Genomic DNA, 14,050 nt, shown 5'->3' on the forward strand with positions numbered 1-14,050 from the left:
CTAGTCCACACAGGACACCGGTTTTATCAATGGCACATGGTAGATGTGTGGGGGCCACACATAGATATTGCATTGGGGGCCCATGAGTTTTGAGTTATACCTATGAATTTTACTCTTTACACCGAGCTACAAAGACTTATTGAGTGATATCGATTGGCTCCATCCCAATGATTATTGGTTCACAGAGGCCTAAACTAGCTCATCAGTAAATCAATAGGAGAAGGCTGTGAAATATTTCATGGTTTTGAGCTCCGAGCACTTACCCTTTGTTGTATCGTGGCATGCCTGTGCTCCATCTCCCTCTTCTCTACAGCCGAGTCAATCACTAATTGGTCCAACTATGGAGTAAAATGGTGTCAGTGCATATATATATATATATATATATATATATATATATATATATATATATATATATATATATATATATATACACACACACACATATACATACATGCACAATTTTTTTTTTTGGGTCAAGTGTTTTTAAGACCTCTCCATGGCATTTTGTTTAACCTTCCGAGACCAGTACGTTTATTCAATCAAATTGGTTTTAGCTTAAAATTATGGAATATGGAAGTATATGGAAAAAAATGCCATGCTCAGAATTTTATTTATTTAGTTTTAATTGTGTTTTGGAGAAAAGAAAACAATGCAAAAACACCATAAAACATGAAGCTTTGTATGTAGTGCATTTATAATTCTAGTTAGATCTTTAATATTTGATTGCAGGAACAAAAAAAATGGTAAAAAAAATGATTGTAAAAACTCAATGAAAAACCACAAAGATTTTCAGAAAATAGGATGCTTGAAACCAGCTGCAAAACCAAAACACAAGTCGTGACCAAGAGAGGCGCTGTTTATGCCCTGAATATCAGACCGTGGGCAGCTTCATGTTCAGCAACAGATTTTTCCTAAACATGCTGGAAAATCTGTAACAGGATAAGGCTCATTACATGCGGCAAGATATGATCCCACCGTTTCCCAGTGGGGCACACGCACCTCTGAAGCCAGCTTCTTCATGTACGGATTCAGCTCATTTAGTAAACTATATCCTTGCTGGAAGAAGGTGTATTGGGCATGCATGAACGACAACATCTGTGGATAGAATAAAAAATATATATACATATAAAGGTGTCTTCACTTTATCTGGTAATTACTGTCCAAAGGAATCAACAATGTTCACAGTCTCTGCATAGTTCTCTGACGGGCCCCGTTTTGGTCATTGATGGGGGTCCAGGTGGTTAAACCGTGGCCTATCTTATCAATAACTTCCTTCAACTGTAATACCCTATATGTGAGCTCCCCCTAGTGGACACTGCAGGCAAATGTTAAGTCAAATAATAATTCTGAGCTAGATGGCGCACTCGAACAAAATTAAAATGACCCTTAAGTTAAGTTTGTGAACTCCGCTTTTTAGTGCGCTGAAATAGGTGACGTGACATAGATCCCAGCACTGATACATAGAGCAGGGCATATTTCTTCTTGCCTTACTAATTGGCACTTTGGGGGCCACTTACGGGCACCACTGTGCAGTAACTAGTTGCTTTCCTAGGGCATCGCATAGATGCCCTAATCCGTCTTGGTGACAGGTTTCCTTTAACGAGTCCCAGTAAAGTGATTAAAAGGTCCATTTACGCTGCCAATACACAGAATAGTCACATATGGTCCAATTACAGCTTTATAGCCAAACTGGATATTGATCCATGTTATTGTTCTGTCACACCAGACTCTGGAAATGCCTAAAGCTCATTATTACCCAGATTTATGCATCATGAAAGCATTAATTGTTATACAAATCAATAGTAGATGAATAAATCAAGAGCGGAAGAGACGAATCATGGAAAATTCGGAATTAGAGAAGACGTTTTACCTAGAGGAAATAAGACAATAAGGCCGACGAGACTGTACAAGGATATGTATGGTGAGCCAGAAATACAGACTAAGGGTATAGAAAAAAAAATGGCCGTCGGGAACCAAGGAGGGGTCAATACAGACTACAGGGATAGAAAAAGAAATGGCCGGCGGGAACCAAGGAGGGGTCAATACAGACTAAGGGGATAGAAAAAGAAATGGCCGGCAGGAACCAAGGAGGGGTCAATACAGACTAAGGGGATAGAGAAAGAAATGGCCGGCGGAACCAAGGAGGGGTCAATACAGACTAAGGGGATAGAAAAAGAAATGGCCGGCAGGAACCAAGGAGGGGTCAATACAGACTAAGGGGATAGAGAAAGAAATGGCCGGCGGGAACCAAGGAGGGGTCAATAGAGACTAAGGGGATAGAAAAAGAAATGGCCGGCGGGAACCAAGGAGGGGTCAATACAGACTAAGGGGATAGAAAAAAAAGGCCAGCGGGAACCAAGGAGGGGTCAATACAGACTAAGGGGATAGAAAAAGAAATGGCCGGCGGGAACCAAGGAGGGGTCAATACAGACTAAGGGGATAGAGAAAGAAATGGCCGGCGGGAACCAAGGAGGGGTCAATACAGACTAAGGGGATAGAGAAAGAAATGGCCGGCGGGAACCAAGGAGGGGTCAATACAGACTAAGGGGATAGAGAAAGAAATGGCCGGCGGGAACCAAGGAGGGGTCAATACAGACTAAGGGGATAGAGAAAGAAATGGCCGGCAGGAACCAAGGAGGGGTCAATACAGACTAAGGGGATAGAGAAAGAAATGGCCGGCGGGAACCAAGGAGGGGTCAATACAGACTACAGGCATAGAAAAAGAAATGGCCGGCGGGAACCAAGGAAGGGTCAATACAGACTAGGGGGATGGAAAAAGAAATGGCTGGTGGGAACCAAGGAAGGCTCAATACAGACTAGGGGGATAGAAAAAGAAATGGCCGGCGGGAACCAAGGAGGGGTCAATACAGACTAAGGGGATAGAAAAAGAAATGGCCGGCGGGAACCAAGGAGGGGTCAATACAGACTAAGGGGATAGAAAAAGAAATGGCTGGCGGGAACCAAGGAAGGGTCAATACAGACTAAGGGGATAGAAAAAGAAATGGCCGGCGGGAACCAAGGAAGGGTCAATACAGACTAAGGGGATAGAAAAAGAAATGGCTGGTGGGAACCAAGGAAGGGTCAATACAGACTAGGGGGATAGAAAAAGAAATGGCCAGCGGGAACCAAGGAAGGGTCAATACAGACTAAGGGGATAGAAAAAGAAATGGCCGGCGGGAACCAAGGAAGGGTCAATACAGACTAAGGGGATAGAAAAAGAAATGGCTGGCGGGAACCAAGGAAGGGTCAATACAGACTAAGGGGATAGAAAAAGAAATGGCCGGCGGGAACCAAGGAAGGGTCAATACAGACTAAGGGGATAGAAAAAGAAATGGCCGGCGGGAACCAAGGAGGGGCTTCCGATGCACACCCGGGAAACCGGGAGGATACTGACAAATATCTTCCAATAGAGGGAATATTTTCAGACGTAGAAATAAAAAAAACTATATGTGGACAATTGCAGTATTTGCTTTCTATAGCCTCTGTGCTGCACTGACTACTGCTAGGGTGATCTAATGAGGAGATGTAAAGATGCTCGAAGGTAAACCTGCATTTTGAACACGTAGGGCACATAAAAGCAAAAGGGGTAAAATAAGGGGTTGACTTTGTACGGTTTAGGAGTTCATACTATAGGGCTGGCATCCAGCTAAAAAGGACATTTGGGGAGAGTATTGTAAGCAGCCAGCTGCCCTCAGCCAATCACCAATGCCGAGAGACTTATCAGTAGATCTGATTGGCTGAGAGGAGCTGAAAAGGCAAAACTCTCCAATAAATGCTCCTCCCAAATGTCCTTTTAAGGTGAATGCCCGACACACTACAGAGACCCTTGGATTGGTTTTAGGTAGCTGTAAAGAGCTTGTAGCAGAAACTCATTTAACCCTTTATGACCTACCCCTACTTATAGTGCCGTTGTTTCATCACAAAGCTGTTAAAAGTCCAGTTATTGATCATTGAGCTTCCAAGTGTCTCCCCCATGAGGACGCATCAGACCATAGGTTCTCCAAGTGGCCATTCACATCCACATATTAGTTGGCCTGAACCTTTGATTATTAAAGAGTATGATTTGGTGATTGAGAATACTTACAGCATCCAGGATTTCAAACTTCTTTTTGGCTTGTAAGACATTTATCTATAAAAAAAAATAAAATAATTAATAAATACTAGATGTGCGCTTTTTTAGACGACCGTCCTCTCCTCTGGCGCTGAGCATGCACGCTCGATTCCTTACGCCCCCCACACCTCTGACAAGGCCGATCTCCTGGGGGGTCGGATGGGCTACAATCTGTAAGGCCGTGGGTAGAACGTCATATAATGATGGGAATAATTGCAGGAAACTCACTTGTAATACATAGTCCAGGGCCAAGTGCCGGAAGCATTTCCGTGTAATAGTCAGGGTACCCGTAGCTTCTTCTACCTCATGGGGTTTATGGCGGGGGGCCTGAGCATTTTTCACTAGTGCAATGTCCAAGTCTTCTCTCACTTTGTCAAACTGCTTCTTCGATTCCTTGAATTTCCTCACATCTCTGAAATTAACATAATAATCAATATTAAAACACAAAAAACACCTTTCAACTAAGTGCTCCCGCATACACATTAGTTAGTGACCCAGAGCCACCTTCCCAAAACACCAACATTGGGCCGAGCCGGCCTATGCATTGTCAATGCACATTGCTGGATGCAGAAGGAGTCAACTGGAAATATGTCAGTTGGTTTTGACAAGAGTTTGTATCTCCTTTATCTGGATATTTTTCTGAGCTCTTCAGTTGCTTTATGGCCACAAAACACATTGCAAATGACCTTTACTATAAAACTAGCTGTTTCCAGCCAGCTAACGCTCAGCACGCTCACTGCTATCTAATTAACGCTGCTAGTGATTAAACTAAAGTAAATAACGACAGCATTCAATAGCGCTTACGCAGGTGGTAAATTAACTTAAAATGAAGTTAATAACAATAGTGTGGTGATGTGGTGGGGGGCGGGATTATGTGTGGTGATGTGGTGGGGGGCGGGATTATGTGTGGTGATGTGGTGGGGGCGGGATTATGTGTAGTAATTAATGTGGTGGGCGGGATTATGTGTGGTAATGTGGGGGGGGTCGGTATTATGTGTGGTAATGGGGTGGGGGGGCGGGATTATGTGTGGTAATGGGGTGGGGGGGCGGGATTATGTGTGGTAATGGGGTGGGGGGGCGGGATTATGTGTGGTAATGGGGTGGGGGGGCGGGATTATGTGTGGTAATGGGGTGGGGGGGCGGGATTATGTGTGGTAATGGGGTGGGGGGGCGGGATTATGTGTGGTAATGGGGTGGGGGGGCGGGATTATGTGTGGTAATGGGGTGGGGGGGCGGGATTATGTGTGGTAATGGGGTGGGGGGACGGGATTATGTGTGGTAATGGGGTGGGGGGGCGGGATTATGTGTGGTAATGGGGTGGGGGGGCGGGATTATGTGTGGTAATGGGGTGGGGGGGCGGGATTATGTGTGGTAATGGGGTGGGGGGGCGGGATTATGTGTGGTAATGGGGTGGGGGGGCGGGATTGTGTGGTAATGGGGTGGGGGGGCGGGATTATGTGTGGTAATGGGGTGGGAGGGCGGGATTATGTGTGGTAATGGGGTGGGAGGGCGGGATTATGTGTGGTAATGGGGTGGGGGGGCGGGATTGTGTGTGGTAATGGGGTGGGGGGGCGGGATTATGTGTGGTAATGGGGTGGGGGGGCGGGATTATGTGTGGTAATGGGGTGGGGGGGCGGGATTATGTGTGGTAATGGGGTGGAGGGGCGGGATTATGTGTGGTAATGGGGTGGGGGGGCGGGATTGTGTGTGGTGACGGGGTGGGGGGGCAGTAATGTGTGTGGTGACGGGGGGCGGGATTGTGTGGTGACGGGGTGGGGGGCGGGATTATGTGTGGTGATGGGGTGGGGGGCGGGATTATGTGTGGTGATGGGTGGGGGGGCGGGATTATGTGTGGTGATGGGGCGGGATTGTGTGGTGATGGGGTGGTGGGGCGGTATTATGTGTGGTGATGGGGTGGGTGGCGGGATTATGTGTGGTGATGGGGCGGGATTGTGTGGTGATGGGGTGGGGGGGCGGGATTGTGTGGTGATGGGGCGGGATTGTGTGGTGATGGGGTGGGGGGCGGGATTATGTGTGGTGATGGGGTGGGGGGGCGGGATTGTGTGTGGTGATGGGGTGGGGGGGCGGGATTGTGTGTGGTGATGGGGTGGGGGGGCGGGATTGTGTGTGGTGATGGGGTGGGGGGGCGGGATTGTGTGTGGTGATGGGGTGGGGGGCGGGATTGTGTGTGGTGTTGGGGTGGGGGGCGGGATTATGTGTGGTGATGGGGCGGGATTATGTGTGGTGATGGGGTGGGGGGGCGGGATTATGTGTGGTGATGGGGTGGGGGGGCGGGATTATGTGTGGTGATGGGGTGGGGGGGCGGGATTATGTGTGGTGATGGGGTGGGGGGGCGGGATTATGTGTGGTGATGGGGTGGGGGGCGAGATTATGTGTGGTGATGGGGTGGGGGGGCGGGATTGTGTGTGGTGATGGGGTGGGGGGGCGGGATTATGTGTGGTGATGGGGTGGGGGGGCGGGGTTTTTGTGTGTGGTGATGGGGTGGGGGGGCGGGATTGTGTGTGGTGATGGGGTGGGGGGGCGGGATTGTGTGTGGTGATGGGGTGGGGGGCGGGATTATGTGTGGTAATGGGGTGGGGGGGCGAGATTATGTGTGGTGATGGGGTGGGGGGGCGGGATTATGTGTGGTGATGGGGTGGGGGGGCGGGATTATGTGTGGTGATGGGGTGGGGGGGCGGGATTATGTGTGGTGATGGGGTGGGGGGGCGGGATTATGTGTGGTGATGGGGTGGGGGGGCGAGATTATGTGTGGTGATGGGGTGGGGGGGCGGGATTATGTGTGGTGATGGGGTGGGGGGGCGGGATTATGTGTGGTGATGGGGTGGGGGGGCGGGATTATGTGTGGTGATGGGGTGGGGGGGCGGGATTATGTGTGGTGATGGGGTGGGGGGGTGGGATTATGTGTGGTGATGGGGTGGGGGGGCGGGATTATGTGTGGTGATGGGGTGGGGGGCGGGATTATGTGTGGTGATGGGGTGGGGGGCGGGATTATGTGTGGTGATGGGTGGGGGGGCGGGATTATGTGTGGTGATGGGGCGGGATTGTGTGGTGATGGGGTGGTGGGGCGGTATTATGTGTGGTGATGGGGTGGGTGGCGGGATTATGTGTGGTAATGGGGTGGGGGGGCGGGATTATGTGTGGTAATGGGGTGGGGGGGCGGGATTATGTGTGGTAATGGGGTGGGGGGGCGGGATTATGTGTGGTAATGGGGTGGGGGGGCGGGATTATGTGTGGTAATGGGGTGGGGGGGCGGGATTATGTGTGGTAATGGGGTGGGGGGGCGGGATTATGTGTGGTAATGGGGTGGGGGGGCGGGATTGTGTGGTAATGGGGTGGGGGGGCGGGATTATGTGTGGTAATGGGGTGGGAGGGCGGGATTATGTGTGGTAATGGGGTGGGAGGGCGGGATTATGTGTGGTAATGGGGTGGGGGGGCGGGATTGTGTGTGGTAATGGGGTGGGGGGGCGGGATTATGTGTGGTAATGGGGTGGGGGGGCGGGATTATGTGTGGTAATGGGGTGGGGGGGCGGGATTATGTGTGGTAATGGGGTGGAGGGGCGGGATTATGTGTGGTAATGGGGTGGGGGGGCGGGATTGTGTGTGGTGACGGGGTGGGGGGGCAGTAATGTGTGTGGTGACGGGGGGCGGGATTGTGTGGTGACGGGGTGGGGGGCGGGATTATGTGTGGTGATGGGGTGGGGGGCGGGATTATGTGTGGTGATGGGTGGGGGGGCGGGATTATGTGTGGTGATGGGGCGGGATTGTGTGGTGATGGGGTGGTGGGGCGGTATTATGTGTGGTGATGGGGTGGGTGGCGGGATTATGTGTGGTGATGGGGCGGGATTGTGTGGTGATGGGGTGGGGGGGCGGGATTGTGTGGTGATGGGGCGGGATTGTGTGGTGATGGGGTGGGGGGCGGGATTATGTGTGGTGATGGGGTGGGGGGGCGGGATTGTGTGTGGTGATGGGGTGGGGGGGCGGGATTGTGTGTGGTGATGGGGTGGGGGGGCGGGATTGTGTGTGGTGATGGGGTGGGGGGGCGGGATTGTGTGTGGTGATGGGGTGGGGGGCGGGATTGTGTGTGGTGTTGGGGTGGGGGGCGGGATTATGTGTGGTGATGGGGCGGGATTATGTGTGGTGATGGGGTGGGGGGGCGGGATTATGTGTGGTGATGGGGTGGGGGGGCGGGATTATGTGTGGTGATGGGGTGGGGGGGCGGGATTATGTGTGGTGATGGGGTGGGGGGGCGGGATTATGTGTGGTGATGGGGTGGGGGGCGAGATTATGTGTGGTGATGGGGTGGGGGGGCGGGATTGTGTGTGGTGATGGGGTGGGGGGGCGGGATTATGTGTGGTGATGGGGTGGGGGGGCGGGGTTATGTGTGGTGATGGGGTGGGGGGGCGGGGTTTTTGTGTGTGGTGATGGGGTGGGGGGGCGGGGTTTTTGTGTGTGGTGATGGGGTGGGGGGGCGGGATTGTGTGTGGTGATGGGGTGGGGGGGCGGGATTGTGTGTGGTGATGGGGTGGGGGGGCGGGATTGTGTGTGGTGATGGGGTGGGGGGCGGGATTATGTGTGGTAATGGGGTGGGGGGGCGAGATTATGTGTGGTGATGGGGTGGGGGGGCGGGATTATGTGTGGTGATGGGGTGGGGGGGCGGGATTATGTGTGGTGATGGGGTGGGGGGGCGGGATTATGTGTGGTGATGGGGTGGGGGGGCGGGATTATGTGTGGTGATGGGGTGGGGGGGCGAGATTATGTGTGGTGATGGGGTGGGGGGGCGGGATTATGTGTGGTGATGGGGTGGGGGGGCGGGATTATGTGTGGTGATGGGGTGGGGGGGCGGGATTATGTGTGGTGATGGGGTGGGGGGGCGGGATTATGTGTGGTGATGGGGTGGGGGGGCGGGATTATGTGTGGTGATGGGGTGGGGGGGTGGGATTATGTGTGGTGATGGGGTGGGGGGGCGGGATTATGTGTGGTGATGGGGTGGGGGGGCGGGATTATGTGTGGTGATGGGGTGGGGGGCGGGATTATGTGTGGTAATGGGGTGGGGGGGCGAGATTATGTGTTGTGATGGGGTGGGGGGGCGAGATCATGTGTGGTGATGTGGTGGGCGGGCAGGATTATGTGTGGTGATGGGGGGCGGGATTGTGTGTGGTAATGTGGTGGGGGCGGAGCTACTGTGCAGGGGCGGGATTAGCGAGTAATCACGATGCCTCATATATATAGATGGTGATAAAATCAGCAATGAGGAGCTCACAGGAAAACACAGATAAGGGTATGTGCACACGTTGCGGATCCGCAGCGTTTTTTGAGGTACAGAAACGCTGCAGATCCGCAAGTGATTTACAGTATAATGTAAATCAATGAAAAAAAAAAATGATGTGCACACTTTGCGGAAAATCCGCTGCGGAAACGCTGCGGTTTAAAAGAAGTAGCATGTCACTTCTTTTTTGTGAATCTGCAGCGTTTTTGTACCCATTCCATTATAGAAATCCGCAGGGGTAAAAACCGCAGCAAATCCGCAAGAAAACCGCAGCAAAAACGCACAAAAAAAATGCTGCGGAACCGCACAAAAAAACCGCAGGTGCATTTTCTGCCAGGAGAGGCAGAATCCGCACCAGAAATTCCTACGCCTAATCTGCAACGTGTGCACATAGCCTAAATGATTTCCAAACTCACCATAAGGGTAAGATCACAGGAGCGTATAAAGAAAAAAACACACAAAAAAAACCTGATTATTTTAATCTCAATTGTTAGCACTTGCATGTGCTTTTATACATCAGCAAATAAAATATCCAATAATTAAAGAATTGCAATTCATTGATAAAAGTCGAATGCTATATGATCGATTCATATGGAATTCAAATTTTTTTTGGGAGGTGCACCCATTGACTTAAATAGGCAAGTCACATCAGATATTCAGATTTTTTCACACGTAAAGTCAGCCAAATTGAATAATTTAGTCGTATGAGGTCATTTTTTTTTTTTATGACAGGCAGCACTTGGACTAAATATATGGTTGTGTGAACTTAGCCAGAAAACGAGCTCACTGATCGATTCCTAGTAAACTCCTTCTGCAGCCAGTAAGGTGCAAGGAAACAAAATATCAATAAAATACAAACAATGCCTCATTTTTTTTATGAAACTCAAATGCAAAACTTATTTTAAGTGTTTAAAATATGTGGACACCTTTTTAGGGGCTTTTTTAGTGCTTAAAAAGAATATTATTCTATCTGCCTATGGCAACCACTAGGGGGAGCTAAATGCTTATTCATTGTACTGACCAATACTACTGAGTGCGAAAGGCTCCTGAGCTCCACCTGGTGGTGGCTGCAGGTAAACAGATTTTTTTTTTAGATTTTTAGAATTTTCTCATTACGTTATTTTATTTATTTTTTTAAGAAAATGAGCAGGTTAACGGCGACAATATAAACGAGATTATACAAGGGTTTGATCTCAATGTACCGGTAATGAAACTGCCACAAAGGTCCAACCATAATAGCTTCCCTGCTCTATAGGGACGAACCCCTTCCTCCCCCCCCCCCCCCCAAAAAAAGGCGATGGCTTCTCCATCTATCACAGCAGCATTGTAAAATCACAAGAAGCTGCCATGATGCATCTGGGCAATCGCTGCATCCTATCCCCATCCTGGATCTCAGTTATTTGCACCGATTCATTACAAAGTGTGTATTGACCCCAAAACATGACCTGATGACCTTGAAAACCCAGAGGGGTCCAAGTCGTGCTATTTCTATCCAGCCTGTTCTTGCAGGTCCATACATTTCCCCACGTACAGACTGACATCTTGTATACTCTGCTCTGCTCCAGTGTAAACTATGGACACGTCAGACTGGAAAAGGCGCAAAAGGAAGGAAGGGAGAAAAGTAAGCATGGAAGCCGTCAGGAGAGTTTCAGCCCCCCTCCCCCATAAACACAGAGCTTCTGCTTCTGACAGATTCCCACTTAATTACCTGTTACTATGGAAACTGTCTCCCTCCGCCTGCTAGCGATGGCGCTGCTCTGTGGCCTACATACATCCATCGTGCAGCTGCGGCAGAGACTGCCTCTACCCGTACTGCAGGAGCCCCACAGCGAGGGCACCCCAAGGGGGATTAAGTGCTTTCTCCAAAATGAAGCTTCCCGTTCACAAAATTATTCAAAACTGTAAAGCAATGGCGATCACCCTGTATCCTAGCGGATAGACAGAATATCCAATCTGCCCAGCCCCTCTGTACAGGAGCACACTGCTACTGTAATATACAGCGGGGGAAATAAGTATTTCATGCACTGACAATTTTGCAAGTTTTCCCATCAACATAGAATGGAGAGGGCTGGAATATTTATCATAGGTACACTTCACCTGTGAGAGACAGAATCTAAATATAAAACCCAGAAAATCACATTGTATGGTTTTTATATAATTTGCATTTATTGCATGAAATAAGTATCTGATACAATAGAAAAACAGAACTTAATATTTGGTACAGAAACCTTTTTTTGCAATTACAGAGGTCAGACATTTCCTGTAGTTCTTGACCAAGTTTGCACACACTACAGCAGGGATTTTGCCCCACTCCTCCTTACAGATCTTTCAGGTTTCGGGGCTGTCACTGAGCAACATTGAGTTTCAGCTCCGTCCAGACTTGATCCCAATAGAAAATCTTTGGGCGGAGCCTAGGCCACTCCAGGTCCTTGGAAATGCTTTTTACGGAGCCATCCTTAGTTGCCCTGGCTGTGTTTTGGATCATTGTCATGCTGGAAGACCCATCTTCAATGCTCTTACTGAGGGAAGGCGGTTATTGGCCAAAATCTCGCAATACATGACCCCATCCATCCTCCCTTTAATACGGTGCAGTCATCCTGTCCTCTTTGCAGACAAGCACAAGCAAAGCATGACGTTTCCCCCACCATGCTTCACGGTTGGGATGGTGTTCTTGGGGTTGTACTCATCCTTCCTCCTCCAAACACGGCGAGTGTAGTCGATTTAAAAAAAAAATCTATTTTTGTTTCATCTGACCACATGACCTTCTCCCATGCCTCATCTGGATCATCTAGATGGTCATTAGTGAACTTGAAACGGGCCTGGACATGTTCTGGTGTGAGCCGGGAGACCTTGAGTGCCCTGCAGGATTTTAATCCATGACAGTGTTGTTTGTTACTAACAGTAATGTTGTAGACTGTGGTCCCAGCTCTCTTCAGGTCATTGACCAGGTCCTCCCATGTAGTTCTGGGCTGATTCCTGATCTTTCTCAGAATCATCCTTACTCCATGAGACAAGATCTTGCATGGAGCCGAAGACTGAGGAAGACTGACAGTCATCTAGTATATCTTCCATTTTCTAATAATTACACCAACAGTTGTTGCCTTCTCACCAAGCTGCTTGCCTCTTGTCCTGAAGCCCATCCCAGCCTTGTGCAGGTCTACAATTTTGTCTCTGGTGTCCTTAGACAGCTCTTTGGTCTTGGCCATGGTGGAGAGGTTGGAGTGATTGATTGTGTGGACAGGTGTCTTTTATACAGGTAACGAGGTCATACAGGTGCAATCAATACAAGTAATGAGTACAGAGAAGGAGGCTTCTTATAGGAAAAACTAACAGGTCTGTGAGAGCCAGAATTCTTGCTGGTTGGTCAACGAGGAAATACTTATTTCATGCAATCAAATGCAAATTATGTAAAAATCATACAGTGCGATTTTCTGGATTTTATTTTTAGATTCGGTCTCACAGGTGGCGTATCTACAGTACAATAAAAGTTACAGACCTCTCCATTCTTTGTTGGTGGGAAAATTTGCAAAATCGTGGGCAGGCGGGTTAACCATTATTATTTTGCTTAAAGCCCCCCTCCCCATTAGATAGCTGCCAGCCGAACAAAGGTAATTGTGACCGCTATCTCGCCCGACTATCCCATACACAGGAATGCTCGTTCTGCTGAGTACTACTGTGTTCTCTATGAGTGACATCTCAAGCGGTGAATTATCTCTTAGAGAACAAAAAGGATTGTCAGTCCGAAATCTGACATGGTGGATCCTTAACCCCCCTGACATCATCTGTATGGTATCTATACAGATTAGACTGTCCGACGATCCTGTCGATAGCGGCAGTTTGCTATGATATAATGAAACATTTAATGGACTCACTCTTTCACAAAGGTGTGGAGCTGCTGTCGCACGGACCGCTGTGCCTGATCGAAAAGGATCTGAAAGAGAACAGTGCGGGGTTATGTGCGTGGTATTAATCACTCCTACGGGTGACCACATACAGGAAGACAGCGGTCACAATATACATAGAAGATCAGCTCAAAGTACAAGAACAATACCTGGTCTGAAAGAGCAAAAGAGACAACATACAAGAACATATATAACGCCGTCAGTGTGAATAGAAATAGGTCAATGGTAACAAACACTAGTAACAATGTAGTTCATACGATAAATTGCTATTTTTATCCAACGCAAACATCTCCCCATGGCGTGGGGTCTGGCTCTGGACACCAAACAGCTGATTTTTACTGGTGTCAACCATATAAATCCACTTTGGTAAACCATCCAGTGAGAGAAGAGGATGATTCAGGGCCTTCCACTAAGAGTTCTATATTCATTACGCTTATTGCAGGACTATATATAAAATACAATGTGCACTTAGTACAGGACATCCATAACACAGTGGTACAGAGCTTGCAGTACCACTCATGACCACTACACAATCATGGCGCTGTTCCACTCCTGATGTTCTGCGGTACCTTTAAATCCGCTGATTGTTGGAGGTTCTGGGGCTTAGACCCACACAAAGGAGGGGCATTAATATCAACATTTCATAAAACCCCTTTAATGCCAGCCACAATAGATGCACCTGCTGTCCACGAATCATAAAACAACGAAAAGTAGAATTTTAAAGAACTTGTTGCAAGCAGGCAATGGAAG

The 14,050-nt window shown here is 49.1% G+C and overlaps 1 protein-coding gene across 4 annotated transcripts in view; it reads right to left on the bottom strand.

The window, feature by feature from the left end:
- Nucleotides 1-14,050, bottom strand: part of ACAP3 (ArfGAP with coiled-coil, ankyrin repeat and PH domains 3) — a 137,287-nt gene that overhangs the window by 46,772 nt on the left and 76,465 nt on the right. For all 4 annotated transcript variants that reach the window (XM_077250124.1, XM_077250122.1, XM_077250123.1 and 1 more), the window contains exons 5-9: nt 13,271-13,329; nt 4,340-4,523; nt 4,085-4,129; nt 1,000-1,095; nt 264-338 (exon numbers count right to left, since the gene is read on the bottom strand). In XM_077250124.1, coding sequence (XP_077106239.1) covers nt 264-338; nt 1,000-1,095; nt 4,085-4,129; nt 4,340-4,523; nt 13,271-13,329 — 459 coding nt within the window. The remainder of the gene's footprint in view (nt 1-263; nt 339-999; nt 1,096-4,084; nt 4,130-4,339; nt 4,524-13,270; nt 13,330-14,050) is intronic.

The sequence above is a fragment of the Ranitomeya variabilis genome, chromosome 4 (genome assembly GCF_051348905.1).
Source record: "Ranitomeya variabilis isolate aRanVar5 chromosome 4, aRanVar5.hap1, whole genome shotgun sequence".
NCBI classification, from domain to species: domain Eukaryota; kingdom Metazoa; phylum Chordata; class Amphibia; order Anura; family Dendrobatidae; genus Ranitomeya; species Ranitomeya variabilis.